This window comes from Notolabrus celidotus, chromosome 2 (genome assembly GCF_009762535.1).
Source record: "Notolabrus celidotus isolate fNotCel1 chromosome 2, fNotCel1.pri, whole genome shotgun sequence".
Taxonomy (NCBI): Eukaryota; Metazoa; Chordata; class Actinopteri; order Labriformes; family Labridae; genus Notolabrus; species Notolabrus celidotus.
Genome location: NC_048273.1, coordinates 28,973,615 through 28,990,457, shown reverse-complemented (window position 1 = coordinate 28,990,457; position 16,843 = coordinate 28,973,615). Strand labels below are relative to the sequence as shown.

The window sequence follows — 16,843 nt, the reverse complement described above, 5'->3', positions numbered from 1 at the left end:
TAGGATCAATAGCTGAGCTGAAGGCCCTGTGACACACTGGTTTCATTTTCTGAGGACAGAGGACCGGGATCTGAACCGGTGTAGCATCACTGGATCACTTTAGCAGCTTTGTTTCCACTCAAAGGCCAAAACAGGTGAGCTGAGGGCTTAATTATTAGCAAAGGTCACTAAAGTTGGCTTTGACACCAAACTGCCTCACACAGATTCATTTATTTTCATCCAGCCGGGAGAATCTGTAAATAATTTGTGATCTGAAGCTCATGAAGTAAACATTTTCAGGTTGTTCTCTGTTTATACTTAAAGCCAATTTGTGCTGATGTGATTAAAGGCACCAAACAGAGCTGCCTAACAGTCCAGTAAGCCTTTACTGACCAATGTCCTCTACCAAACTACTGACTGAAGCCTCCTTTGCCAAGAAGATAAGTCTGCTTTAACCATTAGAACTGAACAGAAACACAAAGTGGTCAACTCTGTGCACTTATATGTGGATTAAATGACAATTAAGTAAATTTGAAACTTGAAACTTGAAAAGAATGTGAGAGGCATCATCAAACTCCAGTATCAGGAGTGAGTTAAGCCTTGCCTCAAAGATATCACTACATTAATAAGTTTCTGTATTTATTCTGCACTGATTTTGCAACAAATGATACTGGGTGCTCATACTGACCATGTAGATACCTCAAGGTGAATCCAAAGTGTGCCCTAATTTAATTAGTTCAACCACAGAGAGAAGTAAGCTGCTTGGTTACTTCAGTTGAGCTTGCATGAAGCCACCAAAGTTGTTACAATGTCCTTTTAAATTTTGCATCTCATTTTAAAAACCTGAAAAAAGCTGACCGCTGTGAACCCTCATTAAGGTTGTACTACCTGACTCCCTTTTAATTAGTCACCTTTTACAGCCCACGTCTTAACTGCTCCAATTAAACTTCTTCTCCCGCAGAATGAACGGTTACCATTTACTTTGATTTACACAGAGCTGAGTGAATTTAATTTGATTAAAAAGATAACGACGTTGCCCTTTCATGAACACCTCCACACTTCATGATACTGATGTTATTTATGATATTAACAATGATGATACTGACAATGTTGTTCATCCTAATGATGATTAAAGAATAATCTGGGCCTGTTGACCTTAAGGAAACCAATGTTGGCACTGCCTGTTGGCACTCGTGTCTGATCAGACTTGAAGCTGTTTGTGTGCTCCTGTGAGGATCCTTGCATTTGTATATTGATTCTCAAATTCATGCTGCATAGGAGAAAAGCGTCCACTGAATGAGATCATATTGAAAAAATATTAGAAGCACTACTACTAAATATAGTAGTCCAGTATTTGGTGAACTTCGCTAATGAGATTCATAGACTTAGAGAGAATGGATACCACCCTCATGTCTGTACAGCAGCCATTTAGCTTATCATTAAGTCTCAGAGCTTAGGGATGCAGCTAGCCAAGTCTGGTACAATGTTACAAACTTTCCAGCAACAGTCTCTTAATGTTACTATCATAAACTTGTAAATTAATCTGTTGTGCTTTTTATGAGGGACCATGTGCTGGTATCGGATTTTAGATACTTCCATTCACTTTACATTTCTTTTTTAAAGATCAGAGATTTAACTCTAAATTAAAGGTTTCTCTTTTTCAGTGCACTTCGTTTCAAATCTCACGTTAAAGTCCTCTAAATCTCTTATTGGATAAACTTTGTTTTCCAGTATTTGATACTAACACTTCAAACTAAGAAAAGAGATTTGTCAATGCTTCTCCAAACAAAGTCAAATCTAAAGCCACTCTTTCCCCGACACAGCCTTTTATACCGATTAACGTAAAGAATAATTTCTGAACAGCTTGAGAAGATTCACGGCATGTTGTTTATTTTGAAAACACTTTTTGATTGAATTGTGTATCGAAACGCAACATTGTGTTCGAAACAAAGGAGGGCTGCACACTGAGCATGTTTTGCAAGCGTTGGGTTGAACTCTGATCCCTGGATAATCCCTTTCACTACCTCCTCTTTTAAATTAGCCGTGTGACACGCCAGCCCTCTTAGCTCATCCATTAGCTGTTTACTCATTAGCCTCAAGTCTGACTCCACACTGCAGAGTTTATTATCCAGAATTGAGCATTTATGTTTTAAAGGAGTTTACAATACATGTGGGAATATTAGAGCTAATTTGCTAATCTGAAGAGGAGAGATTGTTTGGTAATTGAAGATGTTCGTCTTCAAAATGAAAGGCAGAAAAAGTCAAATTAGGTCGATCTACTGGCAGATTTTTACCAAATGTTTCTTCAAAGTATGTTTTAAGACTAAAGCTATGATTATATCCCAGATGGACATTTACACCACACACCAGTAACCCTTCATGTGCCTCCCCTCCCCCTGCTCTCTCTGCTCACTCCGGCCCATCTGCAACAGCAACTCGCTTGGTGGAGCAAATTTAGGCAGCGAGAGAAAAACCAACAGTCCACGCCAGTGCTGGCCCTTTTTTTCTAACCCGTTCAACTGTTAACTGTGTTCTTTGCCCTGCCATGCAAATGCATGCGGATCAAAGCAGGCATGATAGGACGACGCCTATACAGGGCCTCTTCCCAAAACCAACAGCAGCTCCTACAATGCCCAGTGGTTTCCGTGGTCTTCCTCTTTTTGTGGGAGAAACAAAAAATCATGACCAAGTGATTTTTTACAACTCTAACCCCCTCCTCCTCCTCCACCTCCCCTCCGCTGTGGCACTGCTGGAACTATTACTCAGTTCCAATGACACGGCTGTTTCTGTGAGATGAAGACGCTGGGGAGGCATGCTGTAACTCACTGTTTCCATTTTTAATTTCACAGCAACAGAGCGGAAAGAAGAAGAAGCAACTCACAGGAATCTGAGTGGCATTTAAATTACCGGCCTCAAGTATGAGACATCAAATTTGCAGAAGTGCCTGTGGGACAATCAAACAAGTCTCACACTTCACACACTATAAATAACCAGACCGAGGCCTCTTTACAGACACTTCCTCAGACTAAACTTATCTCAGTTTTGATTTGGTTTTCAGAAAGAAACATGTTTCCTTACTGCAATCAGGAAAATCCGACCTTATCTGAGGCTTTGAAGGCAACCTCCGGCTACTCCTGGAACTGTATTGACTGAAGAGTCCTTTAGGTAAGGACTGATTGGTTTGCATCATGAGGCCTACATTTATTTTTCTTATAAAGACAAAACGTGGAAACAGTGAACTGTCACAGGGCTGGAAAATCACATTTTCCAACTTTGAAGGACTATCTTGCTCATTAATGAAGTAAGAATCCCCCCCAAAAAACATCATCACTCATTTTTTATTTGTATAGCGCCAAGTAACAATTGCTATTTAAGTCATATAATGGCAGGCCTAGACTGTATTCTTTTTTTTCTTCAATTAATAACAGAGACCTAAAACAAATCCACCTTGAGCAAAACACTTTGCAGCATTTAGCTCTCAAGAGCGGTGAGGAAAAACGTCCTTTAACAGGCAGAAACCTCGAGCAGAACCAGACTCATGTTGGACAGCCATCTGCTGCGACCATGTTGGGCTAAGAAGGTGGGAGAGAGGGAGATGTAAAGAGGAAATGCTGAGTTTTGACTCTCATGTTTCTATTTAATTTAAAACAATGTCCAAGTAACGACAACATGAGCCATGAAATATTGTGGCCACATCGCTCCAGCATCTATCTGCAGGCTCCGACTGAGAGGTTTAAGACATTATCTTGTCACTCCTCAATTTCTGTATTTAATAAATGAAACTGCAAGTGATGAGGTTGACGTCAAACACAAATAATGGTCTGCTGCTGTTATAAACATTTCAAATCTTGAAATCATGAGTTGTCTGATTGTTCTGCTTTTAAGCTAAAGTGAGAGACTTTTGGTTTGTAGTGATTCTGGCGCCCCCTGTGGACAAAAGCTGTTGACTTTTGCTAATCTTGTCTTGTGCATGTTGAGTAGTGTATATTAACAATAAATCACACTAAAATAATCAATATAACTGTCCCACCAGTATGTTTTCTGTTTCATAACCAGCCAAAAATTCCTCACAGAAGCTTTATGTATCAATTATGTTAGAATAAAATGTCAGCTCTGAGGGAGAATGAAAAACTGCTTTAAGTGTACTTGTTTTTCTGTCTAGGAGATAGGATGTTTCTTATCTTTGAATCTTGAAAAAGGACAAGCAGTCAGGAATAGTTTCTGTAATGAGGCCCTGGAGTTCACTCCTTACTTGACTTGGAACATGACCTAGGAGGGACAGTACTGAGCATGTCTCAACCACCAACCTGAGGGAGAAAGAATGACCTGAATGTACAGCGTGGTGTGATTTGTGTTTATATGTGTGTGTGTTTGTATGTGTGTGTGTGTGTGTGTGTGTGTGTGTGTGTGTGTGTGTGTCTGTGTGTGTGTGTGTGTGTGTGTGTGTGTGTGTGTGTGTGTGTGCGTGCGTGCGTGCGTGCGTGCGTGCGTGTGTGTGTGGGTGTGTGGGCCCTCCCCTCAGGCACAGGCCCGTACTGTTGGTTGACTGCAGGAATGCGTTTACTACAAACAGCAGACTCACACACACTCTGTAGACACACACATGTGCTGACCTATCTGCAGCGGACACACCAGTTCAGACACGTTTAGCAGAGCGAGAAGTGGATCAATAATAAACCCAGACTTGAGTAATGTCCTGTTTGTTTTAATATTAATGTTAATGTGCTACAAGGCTTTGTCCTCTTGTATGTGTGCGCTCCTTCTCTTTGCTTCTCGGTTGAATTCACTCATCAAATCCTACAGCTTACCCCAGCTAAAGATAAACAGCCCCCACCTATTTTACTCATACTTACTTAAGTCTTGTTATGAGGTATTGCTCATTTTCAGTCTGTTTTAATTGCTGTTGTTTGTTTTTTGATGTAAAGTAAGTTGTACTCTTTAGCTAAAAAACTAAATATGAACAATGTTTCATTAAGACAAAGTGAAAAGTAATCTATAGCGTGTTCAGGAAAAACATGCATTGATTTTCCTGTCAGGCCTTACTCGTCAGAATATGGTGGAATATGGTGGAAGTTTTTTTTTTAAGTTTTTCATAACAAGCAAATATCTCTCCCACATATTCGAAAAAAGTTCTCCTTCTAGAGAAACGTAAAGTTACAGACCAACAATGACAATGTGGTCACCCTCCATTGATGCTTCAAAGTGAGAATCTCAACACTGAAAGGCTCTCATGTCAAAGCTCAATATTAAAGCCACATCCAAACCCCACAATGCTTCATAGAATGCTTCATTTTTAAATTGACAGCAGACAATGCTTCTTTCGTAGGTGTATTATATGGTGGTCTAACAATGAATGATTTAAGTCATTACAATAAATAATTATATCCGGCTGCATCATGAGCGTAATTGTAAATGTACCTGATTATGCACGACACGTATTATCAGTGGATACCTCCAGGGGGCATGCCATAAAGCTCAGGCTGTATATAACTATTGGATGTGTGGGATATAACCAACAGACATGGCAACACTGTAGGAGGTTACTCTTATGTTAATGCTGAGATCAAGGCAGAAAAAGCAACAGCAGTAGCAATGTAAGTTGTATGTACGGCCTCTAAATCAAGCCCAGTGGGTCAATGGTGAGTATGTGTCAGCTTTTCTCTTCAAGGCTTTCCATCATTTGTAATCCCCGTGCTGGTACTCGGTCACACCCGCTCTGCCTCTTCACTGCCCCAGCTGTTAATGTACATAATCCACATCGCCTCCATGTGGCAGCCGTACTGTGTTTGCATGCGTGCAGTTAACAGCAAGTATATCTCTGGCGTACGGAATGATGCAAAGTTAGAAGATGGTTTTTGTGAATTAGAATCCTGACACAGTGAGCAAGACCCTGACGTGAAGCCTGGTAACTGCCACAAGGTACTATTTCACCGTTGGTTGCTTAACTGCTCCTGATGTAATGTCAGTTGGAATATCATTATCACTCCAGGAGAGCTGTGATGAGTTTTTTTTTACAAACTTCAATTATCCAGAAGATATTCAGCGGAAATGAGGAGGAAAATAGCTGCGGCACTAATCAAGACTAAGAGTTAATCTAAGATCACCATCCTGTTTGAAGGGAAACTTGAGTGTGTCTGATGTGAAACGATGTGTGGAGCACCGGCTCTCTTTGGAAAGCCATCCAGTTAATTAACCAGTTCCTAATCATACTAAGTGTGTGTGCTGACCCTGAACTCTGAGGAGGGGGTTTTATGTTACCGTCAATCACTTTACCTGTGATGACATTAACGTCAGGATAGGTGTTTTCACACAGCTCCAAGGCCTCGCTGTCCCTCTCGAACGCCTCACGCAGCTCCTTCTTCACTGCTGCAGATCCACACAGACGATAGAGTCCCACCACCTGGAAACACAAAGACACACAGACACAAGTAGGTCAAGTAAACATAAGATTTGACATTTTTACAACCCTATCGATCAAGTTCAATGTCTGCACCCAAACAATGTGCTGGACAGGAGCCAAAAACAACTTGTCTTAAGCCCTAAGCCTGTTTTATTTCAACAAAACGACAGCCTATTTGAACCAGTGACAAAATTTTATATGCTGTTTATATTTCTCTGACAGGGCACACTTGCTGATTGGGCACCAGGGGCCTATATCGGGGCAGCAAGAGGAGACTATGAGCTGCTTTTACAGTAAAAATTTAAGAATTGAATAAGACATACATTTATTACTTTATACTCTTGATTGAGGAGAATTTCACAAACACTTTTCAGGCCAAAGTGGAGTTTTATTCACTGAGGAAGATGAAATGTTAGATTGATTTTATATGTCCTTTTCTGTACCTTTTATTCTTCTTTTTATATCCTCCCGTTTCACTTTATCTTAATTCTGCAACTGCTACTTTTGTCAGCTCTGCATTAACCACAGCAATTGAACGTAACCTTCCCTGTGCACTGGGATTCTCATTTTAACTCTTGAGTGGTTTGGTCCTGTTTCCTATCCAAATTTGCGGTTTAAGGAAAGAAGAAGGCCTGTTAAACAGATTGTAAATCCCCGGAACAAACCTATAAACAAATAAAACTGACTCAACTTGATGGACTATCAGCTCCATCTTCTCAACAGAGAAAGACTGAAGATATTAATGCATGTTTGTTTAAAACATTTGAAGTGATGTGTTTTAAATCACTGAAATAAAGCTTTAAAACATTTTAACACAGCACAAGGAGAAAACGCTTGCACCAAGACTCTGGGATGACAACATTAGCCAAACAAGCTAATGGGAACTCCAGATTTGTGTTAAACAATGCCAAAAGTAACAAAGAGTCAGAACAAAGGAGTCATAAAGTCAGCAAACTGACACTGTGTTTGCTGTTACACCACAATATGTAGCTAACATTGGCGGATATAAGCTAACTGTGTTACAACCTGTAGAGGAAGAACTTGTGTCTCAGGAAAGTAACACAGTAAGCGGTACTTACAGTATTACACGTATTGAAAGAGTCAGGAAGCAGACTCAGCATTGGAAGTCATGTAGAAATATGTAGCTAGGAAACAGACCGCATCTTCTAATCTCCAGTCAGTCTGCATTGCGCATGTGCATCCTTTTCTTTGGAACCTCACGTTGTTGTGTTGTTTTACCCGGATACAGTGATGCCATGTTTTGATTGGCTGTTGGGTAGCTATATTTCTTTCTTTCTTTTTGATAAGCTGGTGCATGGCACCTGAAACCCACTTGATTCTTACCGGTTCAACAGTTTAAGAAAAGCGGCGCAACTTGGTTGGTGTTGTCCTAGTAATTACTCTGCGCGAGAAATACAAAGTGTGGTGTGTGAGCATCTGAACAGGTTGAAATGTGTGTGTCTCGAGCCCTGGTAATGTCAGTCACACACCAATGTCTGCTTTGGATTTGTAAGTGTTTGCAAACGTAGCTTCTGTAAACTATTAAATCAGCCTGCATAGACTTGGTAAGAAGTCTTGTGTTAGGAGCTATCTGGCTCTTCTAAGATGCCCAGAGACCTTAAAAATACCTTGCAGCTTTTTGGCTTCATTGTCTGCACTTTGCGGGCGTATTTTAATCTCTTGACTGAAAGTTAACAAAAGGAAGATGTGTTTTGAAAAATGACACCTGGAGGTGTTATAAAAACATCACACACTTATGAATGATGGATAAACAACGAGCTCCTCTAGAAACCCAGCTGACAGCTCAGCATTAAAAATGAAAGCACAAAGCAATAAACCTTTAATGTGTCTTTATGTAACCCTCCTCAGTGTGACCCAGAGGAACTCCTCCAGACGAAGACATTTTAAGGTTCAATCTTGGCACTACTTTTCTCCTTGTTATGTTGGGATTAGTCCTGGCTTCAGACATACCATAATTTCTCCTACATGTGTCTGTCTGGTATGTGGCATAGCAGACCAACTGGTGTGGTTGCCCTGGTAACGTGTTAAGTCAGTGGGCTGTGAATGGCGGGTTGGGCCCGGTTCCACACAAACACAGTTGTACACACCCACACACACATGCTGCTGGCCTTCCCGGGCACTAGCGTAGGAGCACTTTAATGTCTCCCTACCAGAACAACTATTTGTGAGCTGCTCTCCCCCTCGTGGAGTTGTTTTCTAAACCTCACGCGAGAAGGAGAGAGGAGCACAGATTAGCCTGGGATTTGGCTTTGTGCAAGAGTAAACAGAAGTCACTGGGCACAATGAACAACAAGTCCATTGAGAAAAAAAAAAGAGTCTCTCTTTTGGGGGGAGAGCTGAGTGCAGGCGGGGAACAGCTGTTACCAAAAGGAGGGCTTGCACTTATGCTCTCTGGCTGCCGGGCAACAAAACAGGCAGCACCAGCCAAGAGTGCAGATATATGCAGAACGAGGCCGACACAATGACCGAGAAACCAAAAGAGTTCCCTCCGCAGGAATGTGGGTGCTCACTGACTGTAGGACCAGTGATGGGATCAGATTTTTTGTGGACAGGGATTAGCTTAAAGACTTTATAGAAACATCAAAGGAGGAAAAGGGCCAGAAAGAAAAGTGCATTCGACCGCACTAATGCCGTCGAGTGTCAGCCAAAGTCAGTCCCCCAAACATGACTCACCATTCTTATAAACACCGGGGAAATTAAGACCTATTTTCACCTGCATGACATAATTCTGTCCTTATATTAGAGAAACTGCAACCATTATATCTGTAATATTAACATGGGTAAAATGTTCCTTGTGTGTCTCACACAAGCACCGGCCAGAGAGCTTTCTGTTTTAACGCCCCTAAGCTTTGGAACTCTCTGCCTCTGGACATTAAGACGGCGAGCTCTCTAGGTGTTTTTAGAAGTAAACTTAAGACTTACCTTTTTAATCTAGATTTTAATTTGGAGTCATTTATTTTTTAGCCCTGAACTGCATTATTATTTTTATTATTATTTTAATCATTATTATTTTAATCATAGCTTTAACATTTGTGTATCTTATTTAATTATTTATTTATCTATTTATTTCTTGTATTCATCAGATCTTGTTAATGCCATCTTACTTTTAACTTTTCTTTCCACTATTACTTATTTTATTAATTTTACTGTATTGATTTTATTTTATTTTTAAGTATTTTATTTATAATCATGCCTTTTATAATTTTTCCATTGCTGTTTTCTGTCTCTCTGTTATTCTGTGATGCACTTTGGGCTTCATGTTTCTATGTATGAAAGGTGCTATATACAGGGTTCCTACTCTTTTCCAGAGATCATTTTCCAGGACATTTCCAGGGCATTTTCATTGATGATCAAGCTGGTATGACAGTCTAAATTTAGTTCCTAATTTAGTTCCTAAATAGTCTAATATGTCCCTCTCAGTGGAAGTCTACTTTGAAAGACATGTAGTCTATGGCTATCCATGCTCTGAGAGACGATGCTTTATAGTGAATCAGAAGAGCCGGCTCGCATCGAGAGAGAGCCGGCTCCCACTTTTTTCCTTTCGCAGTTTAACTCTCACAGTGTTCAACCCCAGCTCTGCTTACAGCAGAACTTTGTTTTGATTGGTCAGCATGGCAGCCATGCGGCCAATCATATGTGAGGATATAGGATACAGGTGATGGAGGGGAGACTGTGTATCCTGGCTTCATCTGTTCCTTCAGAGAGAGTCTTCTTGAAGACCGGGCAAATACTCACTGAGAGGAGAAATCGGATCAGCCCATCCAAGCTGAGGCATCGGATTTTTCTCAATGCCAACCTTAGGACATTAATAATGTTTGCTCCAGTTTGGTTCTGGTTCTGTTTGCTTGAGTTTGGTTCTGGTTCTGGTTCTTTTTGCTCGAGTTTGGTTCTGGTTCTGTTTACTTGAGTTGGTTCTGGTTCTGTTTGCTTGAGTTTGGTTCTGGTTCTGTTTTCTTGAGTTCGGTTCTGGTTCTGTTTGCTTGAGTTTGGATCTGGTTCTGTTTGCTTGAGTTTGGTTCTGGTTCGGTTCGGTTCTGGTATGGTTCTGATATGGTTCTGGTACGGTTCTGGTTCGGTTCTGGTACCGTTCTGGTACGGTTCTGGTTCGCTTTTAGTTCGGTTCTGGTTCAGTTCTGGTACGGTTCTGGTTCGGGTCTGGTTCGGGTCTGGTTCGGTTCTGGTTCGGTTCTGGTTCGGTTTCCTTGAGTTTGGTTCTGGTTCGGTTCGGTTTGGTTCTGGTACAGTTCTGGTTCGGTTTGGTACGGTTCTGATATGGTTATGGTACAGTTCTGGTTCGGTTCTGGTTCGGTTCTGGTACCGTTTTGGTATGGTTCTGGTTCGGTTCGGATCTGGTTCGCTTTTGGTTCGGTTCTGGTTCGGTTCGGGTTCGGGTCTGGTTCGGTTCTGGTTCTGTTTGCTTGAGTTTGGTTCTGGTTCTGTTTGCTTGAGTTTGGTTCTGGTTCTGTGTGCATGAGTTTGGTTCTGTTTGCTTAAGTTTAGTTCTGGTTCTAATCACAACCCTAACCCTAACCCTAATCCTAATTCTAACTTTAACCCTAAACCTAAATCTAACCCTTATCCTAACCCTAACCCTTATCCTATCCCTAACCCTAATCAAAACCCTAACCCTAATCCTAACCCCAACCCTAACCCTAATCATAACCCTAACCCTAATCTTAACCCTAACCCTAATCATAACCCTAACCCTAACCCTTATCATAACCCCAACCCTAACCCTAATCATAACCCTAACCCTAACCCTTATCATAACCCTAATCATAATCATAACCCTAACCCTAATCCTAACCCCAACCCTAATCATAACCCCAACCCTAACCCTTATCATAACCCTAATCATAATCCTAACCCTAACCCTTATCATAACCCTAATCATAATCATAATCCTAACCCTAACCCTAATCACAACCCTAACCCTAACCCTAATCATAACCCTAACCCTAAACATAACCCTAACCCTTCTAATCACAACTTTAACCCTAACCCTAATCATAACCCTAACCCCAATCCTAACCCTAACCGTAATCCTAACCCTAACCAAAACCCTAACTGTAACCCAAATCGTAACCCTAATCCTCACTCTAACCCTTATCCTAACCCTAATCACAACCCTAACCCTAAACCTAATCCTAACCCTAATCCTAACCCTAATCACAACCCTAACCCTAATTCTAACAACCCTAGCCCTAATCATAACCTTAATCCTAACCCTAACCAAAACCCTAACTGTAACCCAAATCGTAACCCTAATCCTAACCCTAATCCTCACCCTAACCCTTATCCTAACCCTAATCACAACCCTAACCCTAAACCTAATTACAACCCTCACCCTAACCCTAATCATAACCCTAACCCTAATCCTAACCCTAATCACAACCCTAACCCTAACCCTAATTCTAACAACCCTAGCCCTAATCATAACCTTAATCCTAACCCTAACCTGACCCTAACCCTAATCCTAACCCTAACCCTAACCCTAATTTTAACCCTAACCCTAATCATAACCCTAACCCTTATCATAACCCTAACCCTAGGGTTAGGGTAAGAATGGTTTTGTAAAAGAATAAATGCACAAAATTGGGCAATTATAAAGCTTCTCATAAAAGCCCTGTATGGGTTTTCAACACACAAACCTTTAGTTTTTGCAAAGTTAAGGTAAAACATACGGCTACAAAAGATCCTAAATTAAGATCTGTTCGGGATTCGAAAGAGCCGGCTCCTCTTTGGGAGCCGAGTCAGAAGATTAGCTCTCTGAAAAGAGCCGATCTTCCCATCACTAAAGCACATGCTTACTACTATTTGCACTCTTAGATGCCCTTGGAACTATTTGTATTGTAAAACGTATCAATATAAGTACTTCAGACCTGTACCATAGTGATAAACTAGACAATATACCCCCGTTTTCTGTGAATGCATGATTATGAAGTGAAGGAGAAAAGATGTGAAAAAAGTTGCGCAGTGTCGCTGTCTTTCCAGCACAGTGTGCACTCAACTTTCAATGAATGGGGATGTGTTTTGTTAATAGGGTCAGGTCGCACGCAGCTATGTTGGAATAATTTTCCAGGACTATATGTGATTTTCCAGGACATTTTACTTTTTCTCCCATTTTCCAGGTGTTTTCCAGTACTGGAAAACTGGTCAACTGTTTTCCAGGTTTTCCAGGACACGTGGGATCCCTGTATATAAATAAAGTTGATTTGAGTTGAGTTGGGCCCTTTTTTATTAAATTTAGGATGTAGGATTTGTTTTCTTCCTCACAAAAATATCAACAGTAGAATCCAGCAACAACCTTAAGATACAGCAACTGAGACGGTAGGGATTAAATTGGAGTCCCAGCTTCATGCCAGTCTTAATTATGTTTTAATGCTGTTGAACTGTACTTTAAATAGGACTGCAGATTCATAATAATTTACTTAAAAGATTATGAAATTAATGAGACAAGTTATTAGGGACCTGCTGCTGGGGAACAGATCATGGTTCCCCTCAAGCTCACAGTCATTAAGTCTTTAAATGCAAAATGACTGACTCATAATTATTATCACTGATGCAGCCTTTGAGAAATACTGTATTTTACAGCTGTTTTTAGGCAGTGCTGCTGGTTGTGTTGTTTCTTTTTGTGTGCTGGATTTTGACATATTGCACAAACATTGCTGCAGCTACACTTCTACTGTTTGAAAAGAGCCATCAATAATCATTTATGGAGCAGAGGTCTGTGTTTCAAAGCCTTAAAGCCACAGATGAGCGGAGCATTGTGGCAGACTCAGAGGCTGACAAAGGCTTTACTTCGAAGGATGGAAAAGATTTGTCTAAAATATGTACGGCATGTCATAACATCTGTGTTTATCCACTACTGATATGTACGATCATATGTAGGTTACTGGGATGGATGCTTTCAGAAACATCTCTTTCTAATGGGTACAGAGTGCTCACATACAAAGCTGGAGCCTCTGACACAGACATTGCAGACATTGTGTGCAGTCTTTTCAAAACACCCACAATCATCCAGCATCTTAAAAGCTAGGAGAAGCCCTGAGGACACTCGTTTCTAAGAGTCTCTGAAAAAGAGTCTCCATCAAACATGCACATAATGATTTGTAAGGCACACCGCTGCACGTCTGGCCCTGCGTGCTTTAGTGACACAACCTGCAGATTCCTCTGGGATCTGGTGTCAGCCCTGTCCTAACCCTGTCTGCCTGCAACCTGGAGGAGGCCGTTCACTTGATCTCAAACTGATACCAAATGTGAAGTCTATACTCTGCGGCTCTATTGTGTAAGGAGGCAGGAAAATAAGGGAGGGGGGGGGGGGGGGGGGGGGAGTTGGAGCAACACTGTGAGGGACAGGAGACAGAGAGCGTGTCAGAAACAAGGATCACAATATGGCCTGACAGAATTAAATAGACAAAGTCAGACCTAACAGGCTGAAAGTTAACAGCAAATTAAGAGATACAGTCGACCTTAGTCAGGTGAGTTTGACCACAGTTCAGTCTAGACAGCTTCGGGAGGTAGAGACCACCAGCAGCTAAAACATCTGTCGACTGTCTACTGTATGTTCCACTTTATACACGTGTACTCACACTGGTGTCTTTACAACCTATTTCAAATAAACAAAAGGTAGACTTTATGAAGCTCATCTCAAACTAAAAGGGAAGATGAGGCTAAACATTAAAGATTTAACCTCATGTACTCAGACTATTTTTTGGGAGTAGCCTGAATGTTCCCAAATATTCAGCAGTGCCAACCTTCAAATGTGAACATTTGTTGTATAAGGTTTATACGAAAGAAGAGTTGATGTGTTTGAGTCCTGTTGGGCCCTGGGAATAGTTATATGTATAAAACAATTTGACTCTTTATGGATGTTTTAAGGGGGGAAAAAATGGATTCATTCCAATTTATAAATAAGGAACATTAAATGGGCTCTTCTCTAGACAAAAAAGAAAACAACTTAGGAAGTCACCTTGATTAAAAAAAAGACATGAATGGTATAAATTAATTATCTACCTTGTTTTTTGATGTTACTGATCAACATGTCTCACTGTCTTAGCATATTAGATGGGAGAACTCTGGGTATTTTTAAGATTACATTTAAAAACTATCTTTTCAATGTAGAATCATTTTAGAGTTTTGGTCAACTTTCCTTATTGTCTTATAGTTGATTTGTCCCTTGTACTTATTTCATCTTGTTCAATATTCTACCTATTTTTTATATTTTATTGATTTTTATTAAATTGTTTTTTTTTAACTGTACTTACTGTAATAATTATTTTGTCATCTCTTTATCTTGAATTCATTTTGTCCTTCTTTTTTCTTGTTTTAGTCTTTATAATCTAAACTATCGTTTTGAGTTCCTGTTTGTTCCTGTCTGTAGTTTGTATCCTGATCATATGCACCACCAGCAATGATACACAGAGCATTACTTACAAAAAGGGGTTGATAAACTTTAGAGGAAATTATTTTATAAGCTCTATTTAAGATGAAACAAATAATTATTTGCTCGATCCCTAACACGCTGACCAAGTGATGGAGGGCATTGTTTGATTTGACACACAGACTTGGAGAGGCCCTAATGTTTGCCTGTTGGCCCCCAGGCACCCGCTGCCCCTGGCATGCCCCCCTACAGTGATCAGTCAGGAGCAGCGTCCAGACACTTTTACTGCCTCTGTCTCAGCTCTAATTAGGAGAAACTCGGCCTCCTCTCTTTCTCTCCTCTCTCTGAGCTTCAAAGAGCGCCTGAAATGTAAGGAAGGGGGGCAAACAAGAGCTGAAAACATGATCCAGGGAACACTCTGCTCCACCTTCGTCACCACCACGTCAGCCTCTTCACTCTCAGTCCCTCTCCTCTCTGAACGAAAAGAGCCTGTTGCCTCAGGAAGGCCAGGGCAGAGTGCTACATCTCTTCTATCCACTCTGCTCACAGCACTCATCCATTACTCTGACTGGCTGCAGGGCGAGCGCCCGTCTCACGGCACATGGAGCTAAAAGGATGCTGAGAATGTGGGATTATATTCTCTCCCTATTCTGTCACTCATACAGAAACGCATTATATAATTGTATCCTACAGCTGTCTTTTCAAATTAATCCCCATCTGTTTTCAATTCAAATAACAGGATTTAAATGGCTTTCATCCACATGTACTTTATGTATGTGACTCTTCCAATATATTTATATACAGTAGATCAAAGACCAGAAATAATCAATTAATCATCAGTTTATTTTGGTTCTATTGATGCAAATGTGACAATGTATCCCTTTTTTGAGTTTAATGTGTTAATTAATCTCAGCATTTTTGAGGTCTGGTCGAAACAAACCATTTCAAGTCAACACCTTGAGGTCTGGAAAATGGTCTAAGTCACTTTCACTCTTTTTTGTTAGTCTACAGTTAAAATAATGAATTATTCAGAGTTATTCAGAGTGACCAAATGCTTTGACCAACAATCGTTTTTGTGTGATATGTGTAAGGTCAGTTAAGTTAAAATAAAGGAAAAAATGTCCATTAAAAATCCAAAGATCCAAAGATTACAATTTTGTCAAATGGGACGGTTTTGTCTCCTTCTGTTGTATTTCACTGTTATCTGAAAATTATTGAGTTTGAAACTTTGTGCCAGGAAAAAAAACCCAAAGCAAAATGTGAATATGGTCTTGGGTTTGGACATTTTGACTGACATTTTTTTAATTAGAATTTTTTTAGTGAAAACAATTGATTTGAAGAAACAAAAAAAGACAGATCAACACCCTAAGGGCGGTTCAACTTGCATCACAAGACAATCATTTACGGAAGTGGTCTCAGCCTGGTGTACACCTTGCTGCTGCTTGTCAATCACAGCTAACCAGGCCACAAGAAAAACCTGTTTCATCATGTTGAGACCAAATGGTACCAAAGTGTATTCTGTATTGAGAAAGACTTTTAACTGAACTCATTAGAGTAGTGATTCTCATCTTTAGGGTCTTGAACCCAATGGTGGTTGCAAGATAACTTTTGGGGGTAGCCAGATGCTTGTGGAAAAAAAAAGGAATGACATATTAAAGATGAAATAACCTTTGTTTTACTGGGTCATGGTCTTCATATGACATCACCTGTACAAGTGACATCATTTGTTTTAGTATTCACACACAGGCCTTGCCACAGCTACACGGGGACTGGGTGAGAACACTTAAGTTATGACTCTTGGGTGTTCTGACTTGAAAAGGTTGAGAACCACTGCATTGAAGAATCATACTGAGATCCTACATCAACTGAGTGAAAGTACGATTTTCTCATTTGGTTTCTCACATCACACTTCTTATTTTGTGCAGTAAAAAGTTGACAGCACTTTCAGATTGGGTACGTTTTTGAACCAAATGATTCCCTCCACTTCTTTTGCTCAGTCTATAAGCAAAAGTTACAACCAGCAAGAGCACAGCTGGCCACAAAGTTTTCTGGTAAACTGC

At 40.5% G+C, this 16,843-nt stretch overlaps 1 protein-coding gene across 1 annotated transcript in view; it reads right to left on the bottom strand.

The window, feature by feature from the left end:
- Positions 1-16,843, bottom strand: part of syde2 (synapse defective 1, Rho GTPase, homolog 2 (C. elegans)) — a 57,719-nt gene that overhangs the window by 14,770 nt on the left and 26,106 nt on the right. The window contains exon 5 of the mRNA XM_034677296.1: positions 6,253-6,379. Within this exon, the coding sequence (XP_034533187.1) occupies positions 6,253-6,379 (127 nt within the window). The remainder of the gene's footprint in view (positions 1-6,252; positions 6,380-16,843) is intronic.